The 24,208-nt window shown below is 39.2% G+C and overlaps 1 protein-coding gene across 6 annotated transcripts in view; it reads left to right on the top strand.

Annotated features, from left to right (window-relative positions):
* The window catches only part of PAPSS2 (3'-phosphoadenosine 5'-phosphosulfate synthase 2), a 203,454-nt gene that overhangs the window by 47,972 nt on the left and 131,274 nt on the right, over nucleotides 1–24,208 (top strand). For 3 of the 6 annotated variants that reach the window (XM_059901017.1, XM_059901016.1, XM_059901018.1), the window contains exon 5: nucleotides 7,978–8,127. The exons of 2 other annotated variants lie outside the window; for them this stretch is intronic. In XM_059901017.1, coding sequence (XP_059757000.1) covers nucleotides 7,978–8,086 — 109 coding nt within the window. In that variant the 3' untranslated portion in view covers nucleotides 8,087–8,127. Of the gene's footprint in view, nucleotides 1–7,977; nucleotides 8,128–24,208 lie in introns of those variants that run through there. One more of the 6 variants, XM_059901011.1, reaches the window with a different exon arrangement.

The raw sequence follows: 24,208 nt of genomic DNA, 5'->3' as shown, positions 1-24,208 counted from the left end.
TCCATCAGCTACTCTACTGCTTCCCTCTGCTTCTTGCCAGTAAGATGGTGCTTATTGGTATGGGCCTTGTAGCAATTGGTGGTTTGTCTTCCACCCTCTCAGTTTGGGAAATTCTTAGGGATGTTTCATCAACTTGTGTTGCAGATACTGTCTATGGGTTTTTGTTTTTTAACTTTTGTTGCTCTCTTTTTAGGTGATGGGAGGTGATGGGAAAAGTTAAAAAATCATGCCATCGCTGTCATCTTCTCAGATTCTCCTTTCTAAGTCTTTTAGAGGATCATCACCATTCATATATCTTCACTGATAAAGTTCCTGTTCAACTAATTTGCCCATTTTTAAAAAATTTACTTATTTATTTATTTTTGGCTCGTTGGGTCTTTGTTGCTGCCTGCAGGCTTTCTCTGGTTGCGGCCATAGGGTCCTCATATGTTCAGTTTTGGTAGTTACTGCTAAACAATTTTCTGAAGAAGTTGAACCAATCTATACTCCCAGAAACGGTATGTGAAAGTGCCATATGGCTGACATTCTACCAATAGTTGGTATTATCCATCTTTTTCATTTTAGCTATTTTTGTAGTGTGTTGAGTTATCTCATTGTGGTTTTAATTTGCATTTCTTTATGGTTAATGAAATTAAGCATTTTCAAACGGCCATTGCATAACTTCTTTTGTGAAGTGCCTGTTCTAGTCTTTTGCCCATTTTTGTATTGGATTGCCTGCCTTTTTTCTTGTACTGATTTGTAGGCTCTAGTAGCTTTAAATCTTTTTCTTTTTTTTTTTTTTTTTTTTTTTTTTATAAATTTATTTATTGATTGATTGATTTTTGGGTGTGTTGGGTCTTCGTTAGTTAACTGTTAATATATATATATATTTTTATAAATTTATTGATTGATTGATTGATTTTTGGGTGTGCTGGGTCTTCGTTTCTGTGCGAGGGCTTTCTCTAGTTGCGGCAAGCGGGGGCCACTCTTCATCGCGGTGCGCGGGCCTCTCACTGTCGCGGCCTCTCTTGTTGCGGAGCACAGGCTCCAGAAGCGCAGGCTCAGTAGCTGTGGCTCACGGGCCCAGCCGCTCCGCGGCATGTGGGATCCTCCCAGACCAGGGCTCGAACCCGTGTCCCCTGCATTGGCAGGCAGACTCTCAACCACTGCGCCACCAGGGAAGCCCTAAATCTTTTTCTTTATCCTTGATATTCTGAAATGTAAGTGTGGAATTGTCTTTGTTTAGTATGAGAAGGTAGACCTGAAAACTCATGTTTTTTTCCAGATCTGGAAACTTCTCAGTTTTTCTTTCTTTAAACATATTTCTCTGCCATTTTTCCATTCTCCTCTTCTGGAACGCCTGTTAGATGTATGTTGGATCCTTTCAGTCGGTTCACCTATAAATTGGTCCTTCAGGTCTCTTCACAGCTTTTCTATATGTTTTTCAACCTTTGTCTCTCAATGCTTCCTTCTAATTTCCTTACTGTTTTCGTCTAGTCTAGAGTTTATCCAATCTGGTGAGGTTTTTTTTTTGTTTGTTTGTTTGTTTAATTTTATTACTACTTTTTAAAAACTTCATGACTACTTAAAAATAATTTCCAATACTTCTAATTGGTTCTTTTTCATATTCACCTGTTTTATTTCTTTTTGTTTTATCTTTTGTTGTTCTTTTAAAATGAAACTTAATCTTCAGTTTATCTCTTTGGCCATTCTAAACATTTATTTTAGAGTTTTGTCATTCTGTAACATAAAATTAATTTTTTCAGGGATGAATTCATGTTCTCATTGTTGATTTTATTGTTTGTTTTTCTTTTTTAGCAGTAGGTTTCTTTTTGTTTGAAATGTCTTTGGCACACTTGTTTACCAAAGAAGTTGTTTACTTATGTCTTCTTTTTCTCCTTTTCCTCTTTCTCCTTTTTTCAATCTTTCTGTCCTTACCTCTGTTTAATGGTTCTGCAGTGGCTGCAGTCTAGATACCTAGCCCCAAACCATGTCTCATAATGATATTTGGGGTCTCCTGTATCACCAAGCCATTCCTAGGCATAAGCATTGTCCTCCTGATTCCTGAGGCCATTGCCCCCTGTTCCTTGGCCTGCCAAGGCCTACTGCTTTCTCTTAGGCCATGTCTCCTGGAAGTGGCTGTACAGCAGTTTTTTTCATCCTTTGAAATCCCAGTAAATCATTAATTTCCTATCTCATTTGGAACATATTTAATCCCCATTAAATTTCAGAAGTTAGAGGCCCAGCCGTGTATGCCCACTTCCTGGCCAGGAGCATCAGCCCCTCTCACTGCTTCATGTTACTCTTCTGTTTCTGGTTCATGGAATATGTAATCTTTTTTCGAGGCCCCTCATATCTTTTCTTTATTTTGATTTTTGTATTTTATTTATTACCATTTGAGCAGAAGAGGTATGTCAAAGTGTGGACTTACTGAGTCATTTTGACCAGAAATGCAGTTATATACATATTTTTAATATTGGTAGCTACTTCCTGGGAATTCCCTGGCGGTCCAGGGGTTAGGAGTCCACGTTCTCACTGTTGAGGGCCCTGGTTCAATCCCTGGTTGGGGAAGTAAAATCCCACAAGCCGTGCGGTGCAGCCAAAAAAAAAAAAAATTATATATATATATATATATACTGAACAATTATATATATATAGAAAATACATATATATTGGACAGTTATTGAACTTCTCTGAACCTCAGTTGATTCATATGTAAAACAAGGCTATTGGACCAAGGTCCTTAAAGTCCATTCCAATTCTAAATTCTGTTGTTTATGTAACCTACAACCTATGATTTGTGTCTGTGTTCAGTCAGCTAATTTGTAGTGTAGGACACTTGAAATCCACGTTTTCTGCTTTCTGACTCAGCGGCTGTTTCTGCCATACCTCACAACTATCCTCATTGTAAACACAGCAGACAATCACGAAATCAAATCCATAGCATGCCACACCCACCCAGCCCAGTCTTCTAACTAGAAAGTTGGGCATTTCTCCAGTTTTTCTTATACCGCTTTCTGGAATTCCAAACAGAAGATCTGATAAGGTTTCAAAAGTCGAATCTGTGTGATACAAAAGTTGATTCTTTTTTTTTTTGGCCGTGCCCCTTGGCTTGCAGGATCTTAGTTCCCCTTATTTACCTGACCAGGGATTGAACCCAGGCCCCAGCAGTGAAAGAACCCAGTCATAACCAGTGGACCAAGAGGGAATTACCCAGAGTTGATTCTTATGCAAAGAGCAAAGGGCAACAATTGAGAAAGAAGCTTTTTTGCATAGTTATTATAATCTCAGAAAACTGGGATCAGTCATCAGTGTAAGCAACATGCCTGATGCAGAACTGGAAGAGATAACGATCAGGGGGTGGTTCTTAGATGGTAAAAACAGTTACAGTGACCACATCATCAAGGAAGTAGGGCCTGGCAAAAAAAAAAAAATTACCTGTTGCTTTTTATTTACTAACTAACCCAACTAAAGAGATGGTTTTTAAAAAGCCACAAAACCTGAAACTTTCAGGAAACTGATAACATTTTTTTAGCCAATTAAAGAAATTCAGGCTCCTGTTCTGATATGCTAACAGCTAGTTTATAGAGTAATTTACAACACCAGTCTATGGACTATAGGAAGGCTCTATTGTGTTTGAGAACAAAACAAAAGCACTAGACTGAAGTACAGTCTTGTGGTCTAGTGTTATCTCTGCAACTCACTAGGTATGTGACTTGACGAGGGTCACTTACCTTCTTCACATCTCACCTTTTTATTCGCATCTGGAAAATGAAGAGTGTTCCAGAGAGAGTATGTTAGTGATAGAACAAGCAAGAAAACACTTAGATCATGAGGTCTGGAGAGGTTTTTTTTTTCGCTCTTTGAATTCTATTCTTTGTTTTTAAACACAAAGTGTCCTAGTTGGTTGAATTAGTTCAATTTCAAACCTCCAAAGTTAAAATATAAGCATGTTAATATAAGTTGATTTAATTTTTAAAGATCGTGGGGATAGGTGAGTAGGAAATTTAAGGAGCAGCTCAAAAAAATCAAGCCCTGTCATGATTTAGAGAAGTCTGTGCTGAGCTCTCCACTGAGCCTCTAGCTCCATCTGGGGCCCTGCATTGGGATTGGTCTGGAAAGGAAGTTGTCTGGTGGAGCTTCTTTTTCTTGTCTCTAGAACTTGGCCTCACCTCAGCTCATGACACTTGAGTAGATTATTATTGCTCTAGGCTAGTCCCGTATGAAAATCTTCTTGCTTATGATGCAAAGCAGGCAAATCACTTCCCAAAGCAAACAAGTACAGGCTATTTACCTGAATCTCTTCTGGCTGGTGCAAGCCACTTTTTCCCCAACTGAGAGCAAAAGCTAATTAGCTAATTTTCTGTTTGGGGCCAAATCACAGTCCAGTGACAGAAATGTGAGGTTTAACTCGGAAGTGAGGGAGAAGTAGTGAGGCTTTTGTGCCTTGAGTTAAAATCTAAAGATGCTTTGTGAGAGCAGAACCCACTGGGGTCAGCAGGACCACTGCTTTTGACCCCAGTGCTGAAAAAAGTGAAACTAGGAAAAACAACCAAAAACATCGCCTTTCTTGATATCCTCTGTTATTTGCCAGCTCTGGAAGCTTAAACCTGTCTTCTGCTCCCTCTTCTCCCCTCTTTCATACCCTGCCCTCAGGATACGTGAGGGTGGAGGGCAAAACCATTAACATGAAGGGAAGGAGTTAAGTGCTGAGAAAGAAGAGGGCAGGTTTGAGGTGCATGGGGTCTAGGGCTTGAATCCTCTTTGTGGTTGTCATTGACTTCTAAACTGGGGTGGATGAGTTTCAGCATCTGGAACAAGTGCCCAGCACATAATAGCGGTTCAACAAAGTAATTGTTGAATGAACTGAACAAGTTAAGTTCTGAGCCAGGTGTGGTTGTTGCTCTTGACTCTTTCTTCTGACATTTTCTCTCCCTCTGATGGGCTTATCTAGGCCAGGAGTCCTGGGGCTTCGGTGCATATAGAACATGTATTTTTATCGGTAGTTGTTATTTTACATCAGGAATCTTGCTGACAAAAAAACAATGCTCCTTGCAATAAAACTATCACCATGAAATATCACCATACATAATTCAAACATTCCTGACAATTGGTTCTTAGCACGTAAAGTACTTAAACAAATCATATAGTCAACTATTAGGCAAGTAATTTAATGATAGAACACGAGAATTTCTTTAAACACAGTATTTCAAGTTACTCTATTTTTGTCTGGAGTACAGATCTGAAATGGTACAAATTGTACTCAAATACTGAACCATGAATTAATCGGATAGAATGAAACCTAAAAAAAAATTCTGACATAAGTTTCCATTCATTACTCCAACCTGCTGAGAAAGCTTGGACCAAGTGAGCGCTGGGTGAGGGACGCATGATCTCTTCAATGTGTTGCTTCTTTGCTGACTTGCTAGTTCTTCCCGAATCCCCTTTTCTATGCTGTTAAAGCAGTCAGATCCAGAGAAACTTGGGTATGGGCTTTGGGAGGAAAGGGCTGCAGGAGCTCCTTTGCTCTTATGCCCTAGGCCTGCCTCTAGCCATGTGAAAGGGATCCTCCCCAGGGGCCAGCTCAGCTTACTCTAGTCTGCATGGGGGTTTAGGCCAAAGTCTCATAACATGCATTTTCCTGGCCTGTCTTTTGTGCGTTTTGTTTGTTTCCTTCAAGAACCTAAGGTGGGAAGGAGGTCAAGGGGAAGGAAGGGGAAGAAGAGAGGCATTTAAAATCCTGAGTCCCTGCCATCCCTTCCTCTCTTTGTAACCTCTGCTCCTTTTAAGTATGATTTACGTTATTCATGGAAATCAGCCTAGAGGAAGCTGTGGTCGGAAGCTGAAACGTTGTCCACCTGCGTGCCAACATACTGTTCCATTGATTTCAGTCATTCTGACAGGCAAGAAAGGACTAACAGATTGTGTGCTTACCGTGCTAGGCCTTGAACTAAAGCACTCACCTGTAGTCTCACTGATCCTCACAAGAATCTATGAGCTAGATAACTGTTATCATTTCTCTTTCATAGATGAAAAAAACGAGGCTCAGAAGTACCTTGTCCAAGGTCAGGACGTGCTAGGTCTGGGAGACAAATTCCAGCAGTCTGACTCTGCAGCCAGTGTTCTTACCTATTTTTTTTTTTTAATTTATTTTTATTTTTGGCTGTGTGGGTCTTCGTTTCTGTGCGAGGGCTTTCTCTAGTTGCGGCAAGCGGGGGCCACTCTTTATCGCGGTGCGCGGGCCTCTCACTATCGCGGCCTCTCTTGTTGTGGAGCACAGGCTCCAGACGCGCAGGCTCAGTAGTTGTGGCTCACGGGCCTAGTTGCTCCACGGCATGTGGGATCTTCCCAGACCAGGGCTCGAACCCGTGTCCCCTGCATTGGCAGGCAGACTCTCAACCACTGCACCACCAGGGAAGCCCAGTGTTCTTACCTATTATATGTGTCTCCCTCCTCCACCACACATACTGAGGACAGCTGACAGTGTGCTCACGCTGGCCCAGACTAGGAAGAGTTCGCTTCTCGTTCTCAAGATGCTGCCTGCACCGCATGGTTGGTGTCTGGGACTCCACCATTAGACAGACTTCCTTGTGACCTAAAGCTTTGTCCGATGCACGAAGTGACACACCAAACTGCATCAGTCATTTCCTCAGCATGAAAGAATAAATTAGATGTTTTCCTCAGTGGATTGTTTATATCTTTGTGCTTCTGCCAAAGAAGAGTTGCCATTTGAGTCTAGTCATTATTTGTCTTAATAGGAATTATCTAAATTTGAATTTGTCCGTCATTCCTAAAACACTTACTGACTAGTATAAATAGCTACCTTTTATAGCATTTACATATCATTTTGGAAAGGGCATCAACCCATCGTTATTCTTATCTGGAATATTTCAGCAAAAGAGCTAAAGGACCTGGATGTGGTCGGACGACTCAGAACCAGAGGGAATGGGTTTATTTCTGTTCTCAATGAAGTTGTGCTTTGTTGGCACTAAATATGAGTATCAGTTCACGATGATGAGCAGGTCAGCCAAAGGACAAGAGTACTGTATTTCTTTTCAGTAATCTAATTGGGTGCCTTTGGAAGTCACCGGTCTGTCCACAAAGGAGGAATGACATAAAGAAGCCCTGTATTCACCACAATTATAATTCATTTTTTAAAAATCTCTGGAATATATTCAAGGAAATATTTTAAGGAATAACGTCCTTATCTGCCAAGCACACGTATCTTTAGCATATAAAATGACTTCATTTTTCATGCAAAATTGGCTTTTTAAAATGACTGGCTTGAACTTTGCTGAGCTAGAAAGGTGAGGCTAAACTTTGCTTTACTCCTCCCTCCTGCCACTGCAGATATTTATGAATGTTAACTAAATCTGATTCATTCTCAGATGTTCCATTCAAGGTAATTGTGCAACAACACAACTTAAAACTATGTCAAAGGCGACAGCAAAATAGGATCATTTAGAAAAAGTGTAATCGTTAGGGTTGTTCTCAAGTTAAATAGTAACGGTTTTCTTGTCCATGTCTAGATAGGTTAGTTTCTTTATTATTATTATTATTACATTAATGCTTTATTTATTTTTGCTGTTGTTGCAAAAATACCCTTAGAAAACTAAGATATTAAAGTCTTGTAAAATGGTTAATGGACACGTCTAATTACTGTATTTCTTAAGATTTTTAAAATGCGGAAATTTAGTAGACACATTTTGTATTGTGAATATATATTTAGCTGATGAACTCTAACAGTTCAAATAGAATCATTTACAGCTTACTGAATAAATAAAAGTACCTCCATAAAGACTCACATGCCATAGATAGGTTAGTTTCTAGTATCCATTTTCTGATGACGTTTTTCAAAAACAGCCAGGAGATCCATTGTCTTCCAGTCAGTAATCTCATACGTGTTTTAGCAGAGTTTATATAAATCGGATGCCCAGGATTTGGGCTTCAAATTTGGGCATTCACCGAGAATTTACTAAGGCTCCACTTTCATGCTAGGCACTGGGAAAATGACATCTCAGGAAACTCATGGCCTTCTGAGGGAGACAGACCCTTAAGAAGATCATTGCGGTGCCCTGTACAAGTGCTGAGGAGACACATGGAATGATCAGCTCTTCCTGGGCGGATCAGAGAAGCTTCCTCAATGAGGTAAGCTCTGAGCTGAGTCAGGAAGGCTAAGTAGCACTCACATGGCGTGAAGGGGCAGACAGGTGCCAAGTCTCAGCATGGTGAAGAGCTGTGTTTTGGGAACTGCAAAGGCATGTCCATTAATCTCACATTATAGAACTCTAGCTTGATTTAGCTCTGGACAAAACAGTTGTAACAATTACTGGTTTTCTTGAGAAATATGAAAACAGGGCCTTCATATTTGAACATGTCTAGCTTCAAATCCTGATTCTACCATGTACCAGCTATAATCTTGAGGACATTACTGTCTCTCTCTGAGCATCAGTGTCTTTATCTGTAAAATTAGCATACTTACTTTGTGTATTTTTTAAAGGGTTATGAGAGACAGCACAGGTAAAGACCTATAACAAGGAGGATTGCCAGATCTGGCAAATAGTAATACAGGATACCCAGTTAAATTAGAATTTCATAAAGCAACAGATAATTTCTTTTGTATAACTATGTTCCAAACATTGCATGGGGCACACTTACACTAAATAATTATATGTTGTTTATCTGAAATTCACACTTAATGGAGCATCCTGGATTGTTTATCTAATAATAAACTCTAATAATAAGTGAACTGTAACTCAATAAGTTATTGGCATAAAAGGTGTTTTTTATGCTGCGAAGCACTGACTTGGAGGAAACAGGAGGTTTGAAATAAAATGATAGACTCTACATAGTATGTAGATGTGGATGCACATATGTGGAGCTGGGGGGAATAGTGGGCAAGGTGGAGGGTTTTGGTTAACATCAGGAATCCAAAAGCTTCTCCAGGATCGGCGAACATATTCTCTTAAGAAAAAAAAATTTAAGTTGGTTAACCACCACCACCACAACAAAATCAACAAATTCATGAAAACCGCTTCATTAAAGGCCATGCCAGGGCCTCCCTGGTGGCGCAGTGGTTAAGAATCCGCCTGCCAATGCAGGGGACACGGGTTCGAGCCCTGGTCCGGGAAGATCCCACATGCCGCGCAGCAACTAAGCCCGTGCGCCACAGCTACTGAGCCTGTGCTGTAGAGCCCGTGAGCCACAGCTACTGAGCCCGTGTGTCACAACTACTGAAGCTCGTGCGCCTAGAGCCCGTGCTCCGCAACAGGAGAAGCCACAATGAGAAGCCCCCGCTCGCTGCAACTACAGAAAGCCCGCGCACAGCAGCGAAGACCCAGAGCAGCCAAAAATAAATAAATTAAATAAATTAATTTAAAAAAAGAAAAAAGGCCATGCCAACAGGATCTGAGTTTTGGCACTTTACAACTTCAGGCTTTTCAGCAGACTGGAATGGTAGAGATGTTGGCCTTTTTTCAAGGCATAAAGATAGCTTTGGGGCCCTTAATGTGTCAGACTCAACACTTTTTCTCTTCTCTCTCCTAATAGAACTGCCAGGTCTCAAAGTCCTTGGCTACCGGGCGGGTGGTACACACTGGACGAGCTAAAAGTTCACAGAGTCTAGCACTTTACAGAGCACTTAGTTGGTGTCAGGAACTTTGGAGGGGAATTCAAAAAGGGATAAGTCCCCTGCCCTCCAGGAGTCTGTAATTCTATTGTGTCTGGAAAAGAAAAGAAAATTACGAAACTGAATTTCCTCCTGTAACATGTGTTCTGTGACGGCCAAGTGGGCTTTACCAGTGTATCCCCAGAGCTGAGGATGGCACCTGACAAACAGTAGAGGCCCCATAAACATTTGGTGAATAAATGAATCAGTGTGGGCTGGATTCACTAAAGAAGGTTTAATGGAGTAGTTTAGTCAGAAGTGGGCCTTAGAGGAAGAAGATCTGGCTGAGCAGAAAATCATTTGCACCATCACCACAGCAGCTGCCATTTACTATGAACCCGGCACTGAGCGAAGGACTTTATGGGAATTCTGTTCACATGTTTCCAATAGCCCTTAAAAGTTTAGGTCTGCATGGCCCCAAAGCCCATTTTGCTTCTGCAGATCATCTTCAATGTTACCTCTTCAGGGAGACTGACCCTGACCATGCTGTCCAAAAGCATTCCTTCCTATTACTGTCTATCTCAGCCCTCTGTGCTTTCAGAGCACTGGCGACACTTCATGTGAATCTATTCAATATTTTTGGTATATCTTTCTACAGTCTCTGAGGACAGGGGCTGCGTCTGTTTTATCACTGCTCTGTTCCTTGCGCCTGCCAGCCAATTCATTCCCTGGCACTTGGTAGACACCCAATAAATATTTATTGAACAAGTACATTTGTCTGCACAGAATCATCTCCTCAGTTTAAACAAACAAACAAACACCTCCAAAAAACTAAGAACAAAAAACATAGCTGACAGGGACTCCAGAGTCTCTGGGTCCAAATGTCCAGGGATGGGCCAAGGCATCTATTTCTTTTCTTTTTCAAAAAAATTCTGTATGTGAATCTGATGCACAGCTAAAGATGAGCGCTCTAGTGAGGGCAGGACACTCTAAGAAAACTATATGAATTCATGTTAAAATCTGATGGATAAAATTTCCTCCATGCAATCTTTCAAATAAAGCTTCATAGAACTTTCTCTACTCTAAGAAACACATTGGGCATTACCTTTGGCTCAATATAAACTTGTTTCATACCTAATCACATCCATCCTGTTCTCTCCAACTGTACAAGTGAGAAGATACCAGCATAAGCAACAAATACATTTAAATTAAAATGTATTCTCCATGACTCTTAAACATGAAAAGATGGTCAAGCTCATTCAAAATAAGAGACATGAAAATTATACTGATATCACTTTTCATCTATCAGTTGGCAAAAATGCAAAAGTTTGACATTTTATTGGCAGGGCTACAGGGAGACAGCCATTCTGATACATTGCCGGGAGAATGCAAAATAACCCAGTGAGGGAAGTTTGTCAATATCTGCAATACTATATATGCAAATACCCTTTGTCCCAGTCTAGGAATCTATCCCAAAGGTATACTGACAAAATATAATGACATACATTCAAGATTTTCATTATAACAGCAAAAGAGAAGAAGCAGCACAAATGTCTATCGGTAGGGGGTTGGTTGAATAAACTGTGGTACATACATATGATGGTCTTTGCAGCCATGAAAAAAAAGATGGGTAAGCTGTCTACACACTGGTATGGAGTAATCCCCAGGGTATTTTTTTAAAGTGGAAAAAAACACAGTGCAGCACAGTTTTTATAGTGTGATACTTTGTGTGTAAAACAGGAAGAGAAATAGGAATATCTGTGTTTGTTTGTATTTTTTTTTAAATGATGAAAGGATAACTCAAAAACTAATCAAATAATTAGCTATGAGGAAGGGAAACTAGACTTTTCTAAACATACCCCATTTAAAATTTTTATTTGTGACTAGGTAAATGTTATAATTAAAAAACAAGATTAAGTCAGAAAGAAAAATACATGATCTCTAAAATTAAAAAACATACACAGAGGGAAAAAAAAAAAAAAACATACACAGACAAAAGAAAACCTAATTGGATATCAAGGTGGTGACATATTTACTCTAAGAAGAATTATTTCACATTAATAATTTTCACAGTCTTTCACAATATTTTAGGAAATATTCTAAGGGCAAAAAGAACTTCAAAGAAACTTAAATTATATTCAGTAGCCCCATTGTTAGTGGTTATATTGGTTTCTCTAAAACACACATATTTAATAGCTCTGTCTACTGAGGCCTAAAAATAATGACAACCCAGTAGTAAAGACTAGATTGTGTTCTCCAAATGCCATCTCCCACTAGAAGGAGCCAGGGCACATTGGAGAAATGGCTGATTCCTGGTCTGGGGCAGGATGTACAAGATGATCCTGACATATTTTTTGTGCCCAAAGCAAGGAAGTTCTCAAAGACCAATAGGGTCATGTCAAAAGGACTGGAGCCAACCTACAAGGGCTTTTAACTGGCAGGAGATGAGACAGTTTGGGCACCAAAAAGAATAACTGTAATTGATTGAAACACATTGAACGTAGAAAATTTGAGTTCATAATGATACTTTTAAAAATTCAAAAATGAAAAAAAAATTCACCATTGAAGGTAGTCGGCACACTAACACCATACTTTGAAAACTGGTCATTAAAAAGAAAGAATTAGACATTTACCTTGCCTTGTACCAACTGCAGTCTTATTTGCAGAGTTACCACGCAAGCCTGGGACTGCCCACTTTTGGAATTCTTCTACGTGCAAGAAAAACCCTTCTATGTTTAACTCCCTTTATGGGGGTTTCTGTTATGTACAACCACACGTGATCATAACTGATACAACATATATAAATGAAACTCTACATTTTCTTGACTATTGAGGTTGCTTTCTTCCCAAATGGCTAGAACTCCTTCAATCCTTGCTCACTGTACAGTTCCCTCTGTCAGTCCCTTCTTTGAAATAATAATTATAGATCAGGGATGCATAATTTCAGCTCAGAAGAGGAACTGGACAGACTCTTGGTCCACAACAATAAAACAGACACAATGTCCATGGCAGCCTTTCCATGCTGAATGTATCCAGAAGAGAAATAAAAAATATTTTTAGGATGATGATGAGAAGAGAAAGATGGTAACGAGAATTTTGTGAAATAGTGACTCGTGTAAAAGTAGATGAAAGACCAAACTCTAGTAGCCATGCTTTGAAAGGACCTGGGGTATCAACTTCAGATTCCACTTAATCAAAAGGCTCTGGGTCAGTCCTAGGGTAGAGGATTTCACTTATTTTATCTGATTTAATCACCACTGATGTAATCTCAGGTCTATATTTTAGCCATGAGTTTCCCCCTCCTTCATCAAACTCTTATCAATTATAAATAAATGTCAACACTTACCATTTTTTTTTTTTTTATCATCAGTCTTCTCTGGAAGTGCTAATGAATAGTTAATGTAGCCAGAAGCAAAACAAGAGAAACCTGTTGGTAGTAGAAGGAATAATGGAACTCCAAAGATGGCTATGTTCTAATTCCTAAAACCTATTAGGTCATATGGCAAAGGGGAATTAAGGTAGCAGATAGAATTAAGGTTACTAACAAACTGACCTTAAGAGAGAGAGTGTATCCTGGATTATCCAGGTGGGCCCAATATAATCACATGTGTTCTTAAATGTGGAAGAGGAAGGCAGAAGGGAAGGTCAGAGTGATGCAACGTGATGAGAACTCGGCCAACTGTTGTTAGCTTTGAAGATGGAAGGGGGCCATGTTCCAAGGGATACGGGCGGCCTTGAGAACCTGGAAAGAGCAGGAAAACAGATTCTCCCTTAGAGCCCCCAGAAGGGACTGCAGCCCTCGTGACACCTTGATTTATCCCGGTGAAACCCATTTCAGACTTCCAGCCTCCAGAACTGTAAGATAATAAATTTGAGTGGTTTTAAGCCACCAAGTTTGTGCTAATTTGTTATAGCAGCAATAGCAAACTAATATACCTGTTTGTGGTCACAAACTGAAAACAAAAATCACTACAAATGATCCAGCAGATTGGGTGCCTCAAAAGTGTGATGACAGAGGAGTTCAGAGCAGTCAATCTGATGGTGGCCTGGTCTTTACTGAACCTGATTGTGAAGATATAATGTGCACTAGCTGGTAACAGCATTGGTGAAAGGTCATTCATTCTTGGCAGAGGACAGAGGGAAAAGGCAAGCAGGTCAAAGGAGTCTAAGAAGCTATTAGAGATACTGGGTATAACTTGAGTCCTAGATCCAGGACTTGCTTTGACAAGGAATTACTGTAATAGCTCAAACTTTGACACCCTTTCTACAGCCCACCTTCCTGTCTATGACTTCATCTCTACATGAGAGGTAAAGAAAATGTCTCATTTTATGCCTATAGTTTTCCCTCTGTAGGTCAGTTGTTTCTCCTGTATGTAGGGCACTTCAAAATTTTTTGAAACTAAAAGAAAATTTAAACAATATGTCTAGGTGTTCATTTTTTTCTTACTTTTCATGTTCGGGTATATGATGGGCTCTTGAATTCCACGAACTGTGATACATCTTCATATCAGCAAAGTTTTCTATTGTTAATTTGTTGCTTATGTTTATTCTGGCTTGTATTTTAGGAATAATTATTATCTTGAATCTCTAGTCTCTGCCGTACATATTTTCACTCTCAGTTTTTTCTTTTTTCTTTTCTTTTTTTTTTTTTGACCGCTCCACGCGGCACATGGAACTTCCCGGACCAGAGATCAAACCCGTGCCTCCTGCATTGGAAGCACGGAGTCTTAACCACTGGACCAGCAGGGAAGTTCTCAGTTTTTTCTTGTTCCCTTTTTGTTTTTTTTTAAACTTGAGTAACCTTCTCTACTCCACTTCCTCCCACATACATGCCTTCCTCTCAGAAACACTGTCCCCAGTGTCCCAAGAGCCACAGAGTTAAGATAACAGATATTCAGGGGGATAGCACTGCTAATGGGTCATTCTGAAGTTAACAGTGCAACATTCACATTTGCGCATGGTAAGGAAAACAAATGCCATAGAGTGAAGCTTGATTAATAGTTATAAAATCAAGGAGTTGAGAGTACACACTGAGAATGAATACTGAATTTCCAGCCAGTAGATCTTTTAGGTAGAAAACAGATGAAAACAATGAACAAATAAACAGATGAAAATCAAACCATTCATAAAAAAAATTGGTTATCTCTGTTTTTTCTTATGCTTCTTTCTTCTCAAGCTCATTCTCCAAATCACTGCTTCAGTTTTCTTTCCTGTCAATGTGTGACTAATTCTGTGATTGTATTTATAACTTTTTTTTTTTACAATAGTCCCGTCCTCTCATACAGCTTTTGATTTCTGATTCCATCTCAGCTAGCTCCTTTTTTAATCTGTTTATTTTCTTACCCATAGTTCATCTTTTATTTCAAACATCCATATTTTCCTAAATCTTATTCAGGGTACAAACCTGATGTTTTCTAAAATTAGTTAGGTTTCCTGTAGGAATATTTTCCAAACACATGTTATTCGGAAAACCTCAAGTGCCAAATTCTCTGTCATTTATGTTACAAAATGTTTCATAGGCTCCCGCTACCACATTTTAAATATTGATTATCCTTGAAAAAGGAGAACCGTATTCAGCTCTGGTGAATGCCTGTAAACATGGGGCAATGGTCAGGGTTAGAATCCTCTGCCTGCATCTTAGACTGGAGGACGGGATGGGCAAACCCCCTAGCCCATCTTTCTGTTAGCTTGCTGATTCCATTTTATTCTGAATCTGTTCACTCTAAGGGATAAATCCCCTGGCCCTTACAAGATAGGGCTTCCAATCTTCAAAACTGATCCCCTCACCCTCGGGGGGCAATCATCTCTAGCAGTCTATAGTTCTGCCCATATTCACCATCCCACGTTTCCCTACTTAGAGCCCCTCGGTTATGTCCCCGGGCTTCTCATTCCAGGCTTCCTTCCATAAACGTTCTTCCTGACATCTGACAGATGGCTGGGCAGCATTTCTAGTTTGTAATGCCACTGTAACTTTTTCATCTCCTCTCTTTGGGTTTGTGAGTATTTTATTGATAATAGGAAACAGGAGAAGGATAATCAGTATTGCTTGGCTTCTGCTCTCTGGAAGCTTTGGTTGAGAATCAATGGAGACTTTCCTGCTGGGCTTTCAGAAACTTTCCCCACTTTCTAATGTGCCTTGTCTCCCAAATAGGAATCCTGTGCTTCAGATCTCCTGGTTTCTTCCCCTCCTCTCTGAAACACCACCCTTATTCGTAGCCACCCTCTTCATAGTAGTTTCCTAAGATGGGCTCCCGCAAAGCTGACTCCAAGATGCAGCTTAGGGTGCAGGGGGTTACTAAAGAGAGCTTGAGATCAACACCTATGGAAGGGACACAGGGAAGCAGGATTAAGCAGAAGTTGAACTAAGACGCAGTCCCAACGAAGACCTCAGGAGCTCTGGGGATGGAATGGCCCTTTAGATATCCCACATTGGGGCAAGAGGGGCAGGATTTTATATCCTCAAATGATCATTCTTCAGATGTGGTATGTCCTCGGAGAAGACATGACCTTGGGTGAGGCAGTTTAAATAGGGTTGACAGCTGAAGACATCTTCCAACAGCACTCCCAGCATCTGAGGGAATAAATCCCTCATTCCTGAAGGCGAATCTGGGTACCGTAGCCCAGAGTCTACCTCAGGCAGTCGTTGGTTAACACAGCAATGCTTTGGCCTCTCGAGTCTTAAGGAGCCGAATTGAAATAACACGGAGTGCCATCTTTCATTGGGTTGATTTAGGTAAAAGGCACGATTATAGGGGCTTCCCTGGTGGCGCAGTGGTTGAGAATCTGCCTGCTAATGCAGGGGACACGGGTTCGAGCCCTGGTCTGGGAAGATCCCACATGCCACGGAGAAGCTAGGCCCATGAGCCACAATCACTGAGCCTGCGCGTCTGGAGCCTGTGCTCCACAACAAGAGAGGCCACGATAGTGAGAGGCCCGCGCACTGCGATAAAGAGTGGCTCCCGCTTGCTGCAACTAGAGGAAGCCCTCGCACAGAAATGAAGACCCAACACAGCCAAAAAAATAAATAAATAAATAAATAAATAATAATTAAAGGTGCTAATAATTAAAAGAAAAAAAAAAGGCACGATTATAAACTTCTTGCAATCAATTAGAGTAAGACGACAACCAGATGACCTTAGATTAGAACCAGAATTGTTTAGAGCACTTCAAGCTAAAAACATTTTTTTTTAATTTTTATGAGGTATAATTGACATATAACATTATATTTGTTTCAGGTTACAACATATGATTCCATATTTGTGTATACTGCAAAATGATCACCACAGTCTAGTTTAACATCTATCACCTTACACAGTTACAAAAAAATTTTTTTCTTCTGATGAGAACTTTAAAGATCTACTCTCATAGCAACTTTCCAATATGCAATACAGTGTTATTAACTATATTTATATTATTATAACTATATATGTTTATATTATTTACTAAAGACATATTTTATGACAATTGTTAAAGAAACTACAGAATAGTATTAGATAAATATAATCCTCCAGTGGTAAGTAGTTAAAACTAATTAGGAATTGCCTGTTTTGAGAGAAGACCAAGAATTAATACAAAGACTCGTGGTTTTGCAAAGAGAATTTATGTTGTCTCTATAATCTCCCTTCCTGTTATACAAGAGCCTGAAAGTAAAATGCTCACGAATTTTAAATACCTATGGAAGAGATTTTTGTTTCATTCAACTGTGAAGCAAATCCCCCATTTATGTCCTGTCACCTTACAAGTCAGCAAGGCCACATGAATGGAAACTATGACTTAGTTACTTGGTATATGCTTCCTCAGAGACAGTTAATGACTAGAGATCAAAATAATTCGAATCAGGGATTACAAACCACATGCCTGCAGAAGAATGGGAATGGAATGGCAGTGCCTTTGATTTTTCAAGAGAAGCTAGAAATCCAGATTTCTATGTGAAATTTCCAGATTTTTTAGTGTGGGAAATTAATTCAAACTTTAAAAAAACACCATGTGAGTCAAACAATAAATGTTATAAGGTGAAATCAGCTATGTAGGCTGCCAGACTGTGACCTCTGAGTTCAGCCTTTCATCAGAATCCTTTTTGGTGAGGTTAATGAAAGTTGCGATACAAACAGAATGATGCTGTAGTTTATTATAATAGCATTTCCTTCAAAAACTTTGTTATAATGTTACCTTGGCCCCAGGATATTGTTGTTTAAATAGACAAACAACATCAAGAATATCACTAATATGCATTAAGATTATAAGTATATATTCCTTTGTATTTGGCAATAGTTCGGGTGAGTAAAAACCTTTAAGGCTTTTGACCAAAGGCCATTATAAAACTCTTAGAGACCAAAAATCTGGTAACTTTTGCTCTTCAAAGTTAGTACTGACATGGACTCATACTATTTCATATTATCAGTATCTCCTTTTTCCACTGGCAATAACATTTCCCTATTCTTGAGAACCACTCTTCCTTTTTCAGTCATGTGATTCCATTGGGAGCTGCCATGTTTTTGTCTTGTGCTGATTTCCTGTTCACTATTAATTGGTCAAGTCCTGAGTGTCTGACCCAAGGCAGATGAATCAGAGTTCCCTGAGAAAAGGAGTCAGGCCCTCTCTGGTGGCAGGAGCTGGCAGAAGCCGTGTGGAAGAAGCTGGTCTGCAATAAGAGAAGAAAGCCTAGCTCACCTGCAGAGAAAAGCAGAGCAGGGGGACTTCCCTCGTGGACAGTGGTAAAGAATCCGCCTTCCAATGCAGGGGACACGGGTTCCATCCCTGGTCGGGGAACTAAGATCCCACGTGCCCGGGGCAACTAAGCCTGCGAGTCTCAACTGGAGAGCCTGCGTGCCGCAAACAGCAGAGCCCACGTGCTCTGGAGCCTGCGCGCCACAGCTAGAGAGAAGCCCGCGCGCCGCAACGCACGATCCCGCATGCCGCGCATGCCGCAACGAAGGAAGACCCGACGCAGCCAAAAATAAATAAATAAATAAATTTAAAACAAATAAATGTGCTTTCCTTTAAAAAAAGAAAAGAAAAGCAGAGCAGGTGACGGGGAAAGAGAGAGGGAGTCTTGGCTGCACTCGTGACCCTGGCTCCAGTTGTTTCCGAGACCTCGCTGCACCCCTATACTACCTTCAGTCTGATTGTTCACAAAAAGATGCTCAACAGCACTTGTCACTAGGGAATACAAGTCAAAACCACAATGAAATACCTCTTCACAAACACTAAGGGGCTATAATAAAAAAAAAAGACAGACAATAGCATGTTTACGTGAGAATGCGCAGAAATTGGAACCCACATTGATGGTGGGATTGTAAAATGGTGCAGCCACTTTGGAAAACAGCTTGGAATTTCCTCAAAAAGTTAAACATAGAGTTATCATATGACCCAGCAATTCCACTCCTAGGTATATAACCAAGAAAATTGGAAATGTATGTCCACACAAAACTTATACATGAACGTTCATAGCAGCATTATTCATAATAGCCCAAAAGTGGAAACAACCCAAATACCTATCAACTGGTGAATTGACAAATAAAATGTGATAAATTCATACAATGGAGTCCTATTCAACTTTGAAAGAAATGCAGTACTTAACCATGCTACAGTGTTTATTAAACTTGAAATCATTATGCTAAGTAAAAGGATCCATTCACAAAAGATCACTGATTATATGAATGCACTTATATGAAATGTTCAGAATAGACATATTCATAGAGAAAGATCCAGAAAGAAGATTAGTGGTAGCTAGAGGCTGGACGGAGGGGAGAGAGGAGAGTGAATGTTTATGAATACGGAGTTTCTTTTGGGGTGGAAAACATTCTAAAGTATTGTGGCAATAATGGGTTCCATAACTCTGAATATACTAAAAACTACTGAATTGTACACTTTAAAAGGATGAATTTTATGTTATAAGAATTATATCTCAATTAAGCTATTATAAAAAGCAACTAGGTATAATTGCTTCACAATAATTTTGTCTCTGTTTTTCAGAAAATGACAGTATTTCATTTAACCAGCCTATAAGAAATCTAATAACTAGCAAGAATCAACAAATTCATAAAATAACCATCACCAGTTACAACGTTTATCATATAGAATGAAGAATGTGGTAGATGAAAGGCTGGGAATATAAAAAGGGGGCTTAAAAAGATTTAGAAGGTGAGGTTCAAACAAAGTCCCTGCCCCGGGTGTGGTCTGGTTCAGGAAGGAGGCTCTGTGTCAGGGCCACCTCATCCGGCTCTGTACACGGTTCACTGCACAAGGGCACAAAGCTAACAGGGAAAAAGGGTTGAGCTTGGTCTGTTCTCTGCCCCCAAAGCCATGTGCTCTGATGTACCTCAGGGCGTATCTGTCCAGAGAGGGCACCTTTTCCTAATTTTCACAAAGATGCCATGTTTCCTAGTGGCTGCCCTCAATAAAGAATATAATAAAGCAAGAGGCAAGTGGGGACAGACACCAAAGAGGGTGGTCACCAAGTTAAGGAAGTCTTCCTCAAAAAAGGTGAGATTGAATTGGACCTTGAGGAAAAGGTCTGATTTGGATACAAAAATAGGTCCAGGGGGAGTGAGGGGGACATTGGAGTCATTGAGAGAGGTGATAGAAGCTAAATGAGGCAGCTGGAATGCACAGAGCATAGTCAGGGGAAGTATGGGGCCCCGTCCATCCACTTAGCAAATGCTTACTGAGCACCACTGGGGGCCAGGCCCTGCGCTAAGCCCTGGGACCAAAACATAGCTGAGGCACAGCCTCTGACCAAACATCTGCTAGGAGAGGGGAACCAACAGTCACACCACAGTGAGATAAATGCTGACGGTGGAATGTTTAAAAGCTTCTAGGTTCTCTATAAACAGAGAAAGAATGATCTAGGTAAGGAGTACTTTTTATTCTGCAGATGGTCAGGAGAAAATCCTGGCCAGTGAGTGCAGCAGGAAAAAAATATAACTGGAAGTGCTTTCCTATGTAAATAAAACTGATTAGGAACTCTGATTGGAACTCTGATGGATGTTAGACCTGGGAAATAGGCTCTCTGAGGCTGATTTATTTTATGGCTATTTAATTGTCCCCAAGCTATTGTCTCAGATCAAATTGGGTATGAAAACACTCTATAAATGGCATGTCCTGTGTTTCATTTTTGCTTGAAGAAGTTGATTTTTTAAAAATTCTTCTTCCAACAAAGATCGTGTGGCCCAGACTCTGAGGTGGAAAAATAGATGGCATCTCTATGCAGGGCTGGAGAATGGCAAAGTAGAAATGTTGAAGAGTCAGAGGAATGAGGAATCTAGCAATGAGTCAATTTTTTTTTTCATTATTTATATCCTGGCAGTTTTCAAAAATAAATTTTAACACGTTATGGAAATGTGTGAGCATATTTAATTCAGCATGAAAGGGAAGGCAAGTGAAGCAAAAATATAGGTGATGAATATGAAAGCTGAATTGATTAAGATGCTTTGGGATGCATGTGGTAAAAACCCATCTAATCTAATTTTAACCAAAAGGGTGATTGAATGACTCAAGTAGGTAAGAAGTCCAGGAGTGTATCTAGCATCAGGTAAGGCTGCATCCAGGAGCTCAGAAAATGTCACTAAGGCTAAGTCTTTTTTTCTCTTGACTCTTTTTTTCCCTTTCTTCTCTAGTCCTGTCTTTTATTGTATTGACTGCATTTCTTTTTTCCACATTTCCCTCTTCTACTGTTTTATATATGTGTGTGCATGTAAGTGGCTACTTTAAAATATTTAAACACATAATTTACTCAGTATCTCTATTCTCCAAGCACAAAAAGACACAACTTACTTTTACTTCTCTCTACACTATTCCTCCCAACTCCCGTGTTACTACTCTCTGAAATTTTGGTTCCAGCTTGTTTTTAAACACATAATTCTAAAAACTTATTCATTTTGATTTAATACTATATTTCTGTTGATTTATTTGCTCACTGTGACTTTTTGCACCCTTCCTTTCGATTTACTTTTCTTCTTGTGGGAGTACACCCTAGTATATTTTATTCAAAGAGAATCTTTGGATAGTAAACTTTCCAAATATTCATATGTCTGAAAATGTCTTTATTTTGTCTTTCCACTTGGATAATAATTTGGCTAGATATAGAATTCTGGGTCCAAAATTATTTTCCTTTAGCACATTGACTGCTGACCTCCAGTGTTGCTGATAATCTCATTCTCATTCCTTCCTTGTATTATTATGTCTTTTCCCTCTGATAGCTTTTAGAATGTTCACTTTATCTTGGATGCTCTGGAATTTTACATGATATACCTAAGAGTGTGTTCTTAATTTATTCTCTTATATCCTTGATGGGAATTTTCTATCTAAGGACTCATTTTTTCCCTACAGTTTTGGGATGTTCTTCCTAGTATCTCTTCAGTATTATCTCTTCACTATTTCTTCTATTCTCTGCTTCTGACATTCTATTAAATAGGTATTGGAGGGTTTGGATGTGTCCTCTTCTCTTTGAACTGTTCTTTAACATTTTCATTCTCTTTATTCTGGGAGATAAACTTTGTTTGACCTTCCAGTTTACCCATTCATTCTTCAGCAGTAAAGAAGCTGCTATGAAGCTCATTTTAAAATTTTTTATTTCAATAACTATATTTTCGTTTTAACATTTCTAGTTGATTCTAGTTCTAGCATGTTCTAGTTTCAAACTTTCTCTTGTTTTATGGATTTTATTCCCATCTAAATTTGTTTCTTTGAGGATTTTGAGAATATCCTCATTGGGGAGCTCCCCCTTCCCACTCCCGGTATTCATTGATACTGAACAATAAAAGTATGTCTATGAATAGATTAAATTGAAATAAATGTCCCAAGAACTAGAAGCTTCTAAGGGTTGGAGAACCAAGAATATTCTCCTCTCCTCTCTTTCTAGTTTCCATCTTCTCAAAGGATAGCACTTGGGAATGAAATAGAGAGGTTTCTAAAATGAATTTGACCCACTTAGAAATAGTTATAAGAAATTATATTCCTCCAGAGAAGAACTAGGAAGTTATTTTCCTTTTTCTCTTTCCTTTCCAATCTTGATAAAAAGCACAAAGGACACATAAATCAAGATCAAAAGTTTGTAGATGAAATATTATGACAAGGCAGACTAAGACAACAAACGTACAGAATCACAATGACCAGTACTCTTGGCATCCACAAGTTTGCAATCTGAAGCTTAAAGAGTGACACAAAACCAGTTACAAGAAGTGAGAGTAAATTGTGTCTTTAACATTTGAAATCGGAGATCAATAATCAGGTAAAACTGTAATTTGGATTTGGAAGAGATTTAGCTTCTCCGCCTTAATAATTCTATTTGAAACCTGAACTTTGCTGGGAGGGCTAAGTAATTTGAGTTTCTTAAGGCTACACTGAGAAGCCGTGAGTTTTGCTTAATTGTTTCTCAATATGGAACAAAAAAAAACCATGGAACAACTGGTTTTGATTAGGTGGAGTGAACATTTAGACCTGCTAATGTGGAAACATTCTATTACAGCCCAATAAAACGAACTGTCACTTAGATAATTTCATCATTGCTAATTATATTTCCCATTTCTCCTTTTGCTCCAAACAGTATTTTACTCTCCAAAGTTCATTTTTCTTACAGTTTGACTTGTTCCTTCTTTCAGAGATAAAACATTTAGGAATAATCATTGATAAATATAAATTTGTCTGACAACTTAGAAATATCATGGAGCAGGATGGAAAACCTCTGAACTATTTAGTTTGCTAGGTGTTTTTTAGCTTATATATTGTTCAAGTAACCTACCTCCTGCGTCACTTTAAAAAAGTAATGCATTTTGCTAACAATAAATTAGCAATTGGCAGTGTTAAATGACAGACTTAAGTAATTTTTGTTTTGTTTCGTTTTGTTTTCTATGTGTCTTTTGCAAGAATTGTTCTTTCATGATGTCATGGAAGAGAAAACAAATTTATCAAGAAGCTTGGAAGCTTGCTTTGAGTTATAACCAGAACCACTATCAAAATATGTTTGTTCACTGGAAAACCTGTTTTAGAAGTGGATTTTCATTGTGTTTTGGGGAAACCTTTTGTGCCAAATGAATCAGCAAAAACATTTTCTAAATCCTGTTGGAACCACAACCTGAAGTTACAATGATATTTCAAAATCACATTTTGTTAAGAAATACCTTGTACAGTAAAAATGATGGATGTATGTTAAATATATTTATAATTTCATCTATTTAAATGAACCACTGTGCTATATAAACCGCTGGTTTTAGGCACCTGGTTAGAACACAGCTTTTCAAAAATTTATTTCAAAGCCTGAGAAAATCAAACATACCCATTACTGAAATCCGTCCTTTTAGTCTGTGAAATGAATTGCTTCATTGAATCCTAGTTGTTTCTACCAAATCCCCTTGTTATCCATTGGCTTTATATGGATAGACAGTTTTAGAATTTTCCAAAAGTGATCACAGAACTGACTCAAGCCTTCTGAATCTGTTGGACTAGTGGTGTTCTGTGGTCTGGCTCACAAACGTTAAGGTTACTCCAGTCTTCACTAGAACCACAAGTCTTGCCCTTGGCAGATTTAAATATTCAATTCAATTTTTCAAACATGTGCTAGAAGAAGAAGGGAGAAAGGTGATAGGAATAATCCGTGCCCAAGGTCCACAATTACCTCTCACA

This window comes from Balaenoptera ricei, chromosome 16, assembly GCF_028023285.1.
Source record: "Balaenoptera ricei isolate mBalRic1 chromosome 16, mBalRic1.hap2, whole genome shotgun sequence".
NCBI classification, from domain to species: domain Eukaryota; kingdom Metazoa; phylum Chordata; class Mammalia; order Artiodactyla; family Balaenopteridae; genus Balaenoptera; species Balaenoptera ricei.
The sequence above is the reverse complement of the archived record's forward strand: the minus strand, read 5'-3'. Positions and strand labels throughout refer to the sequence as shown.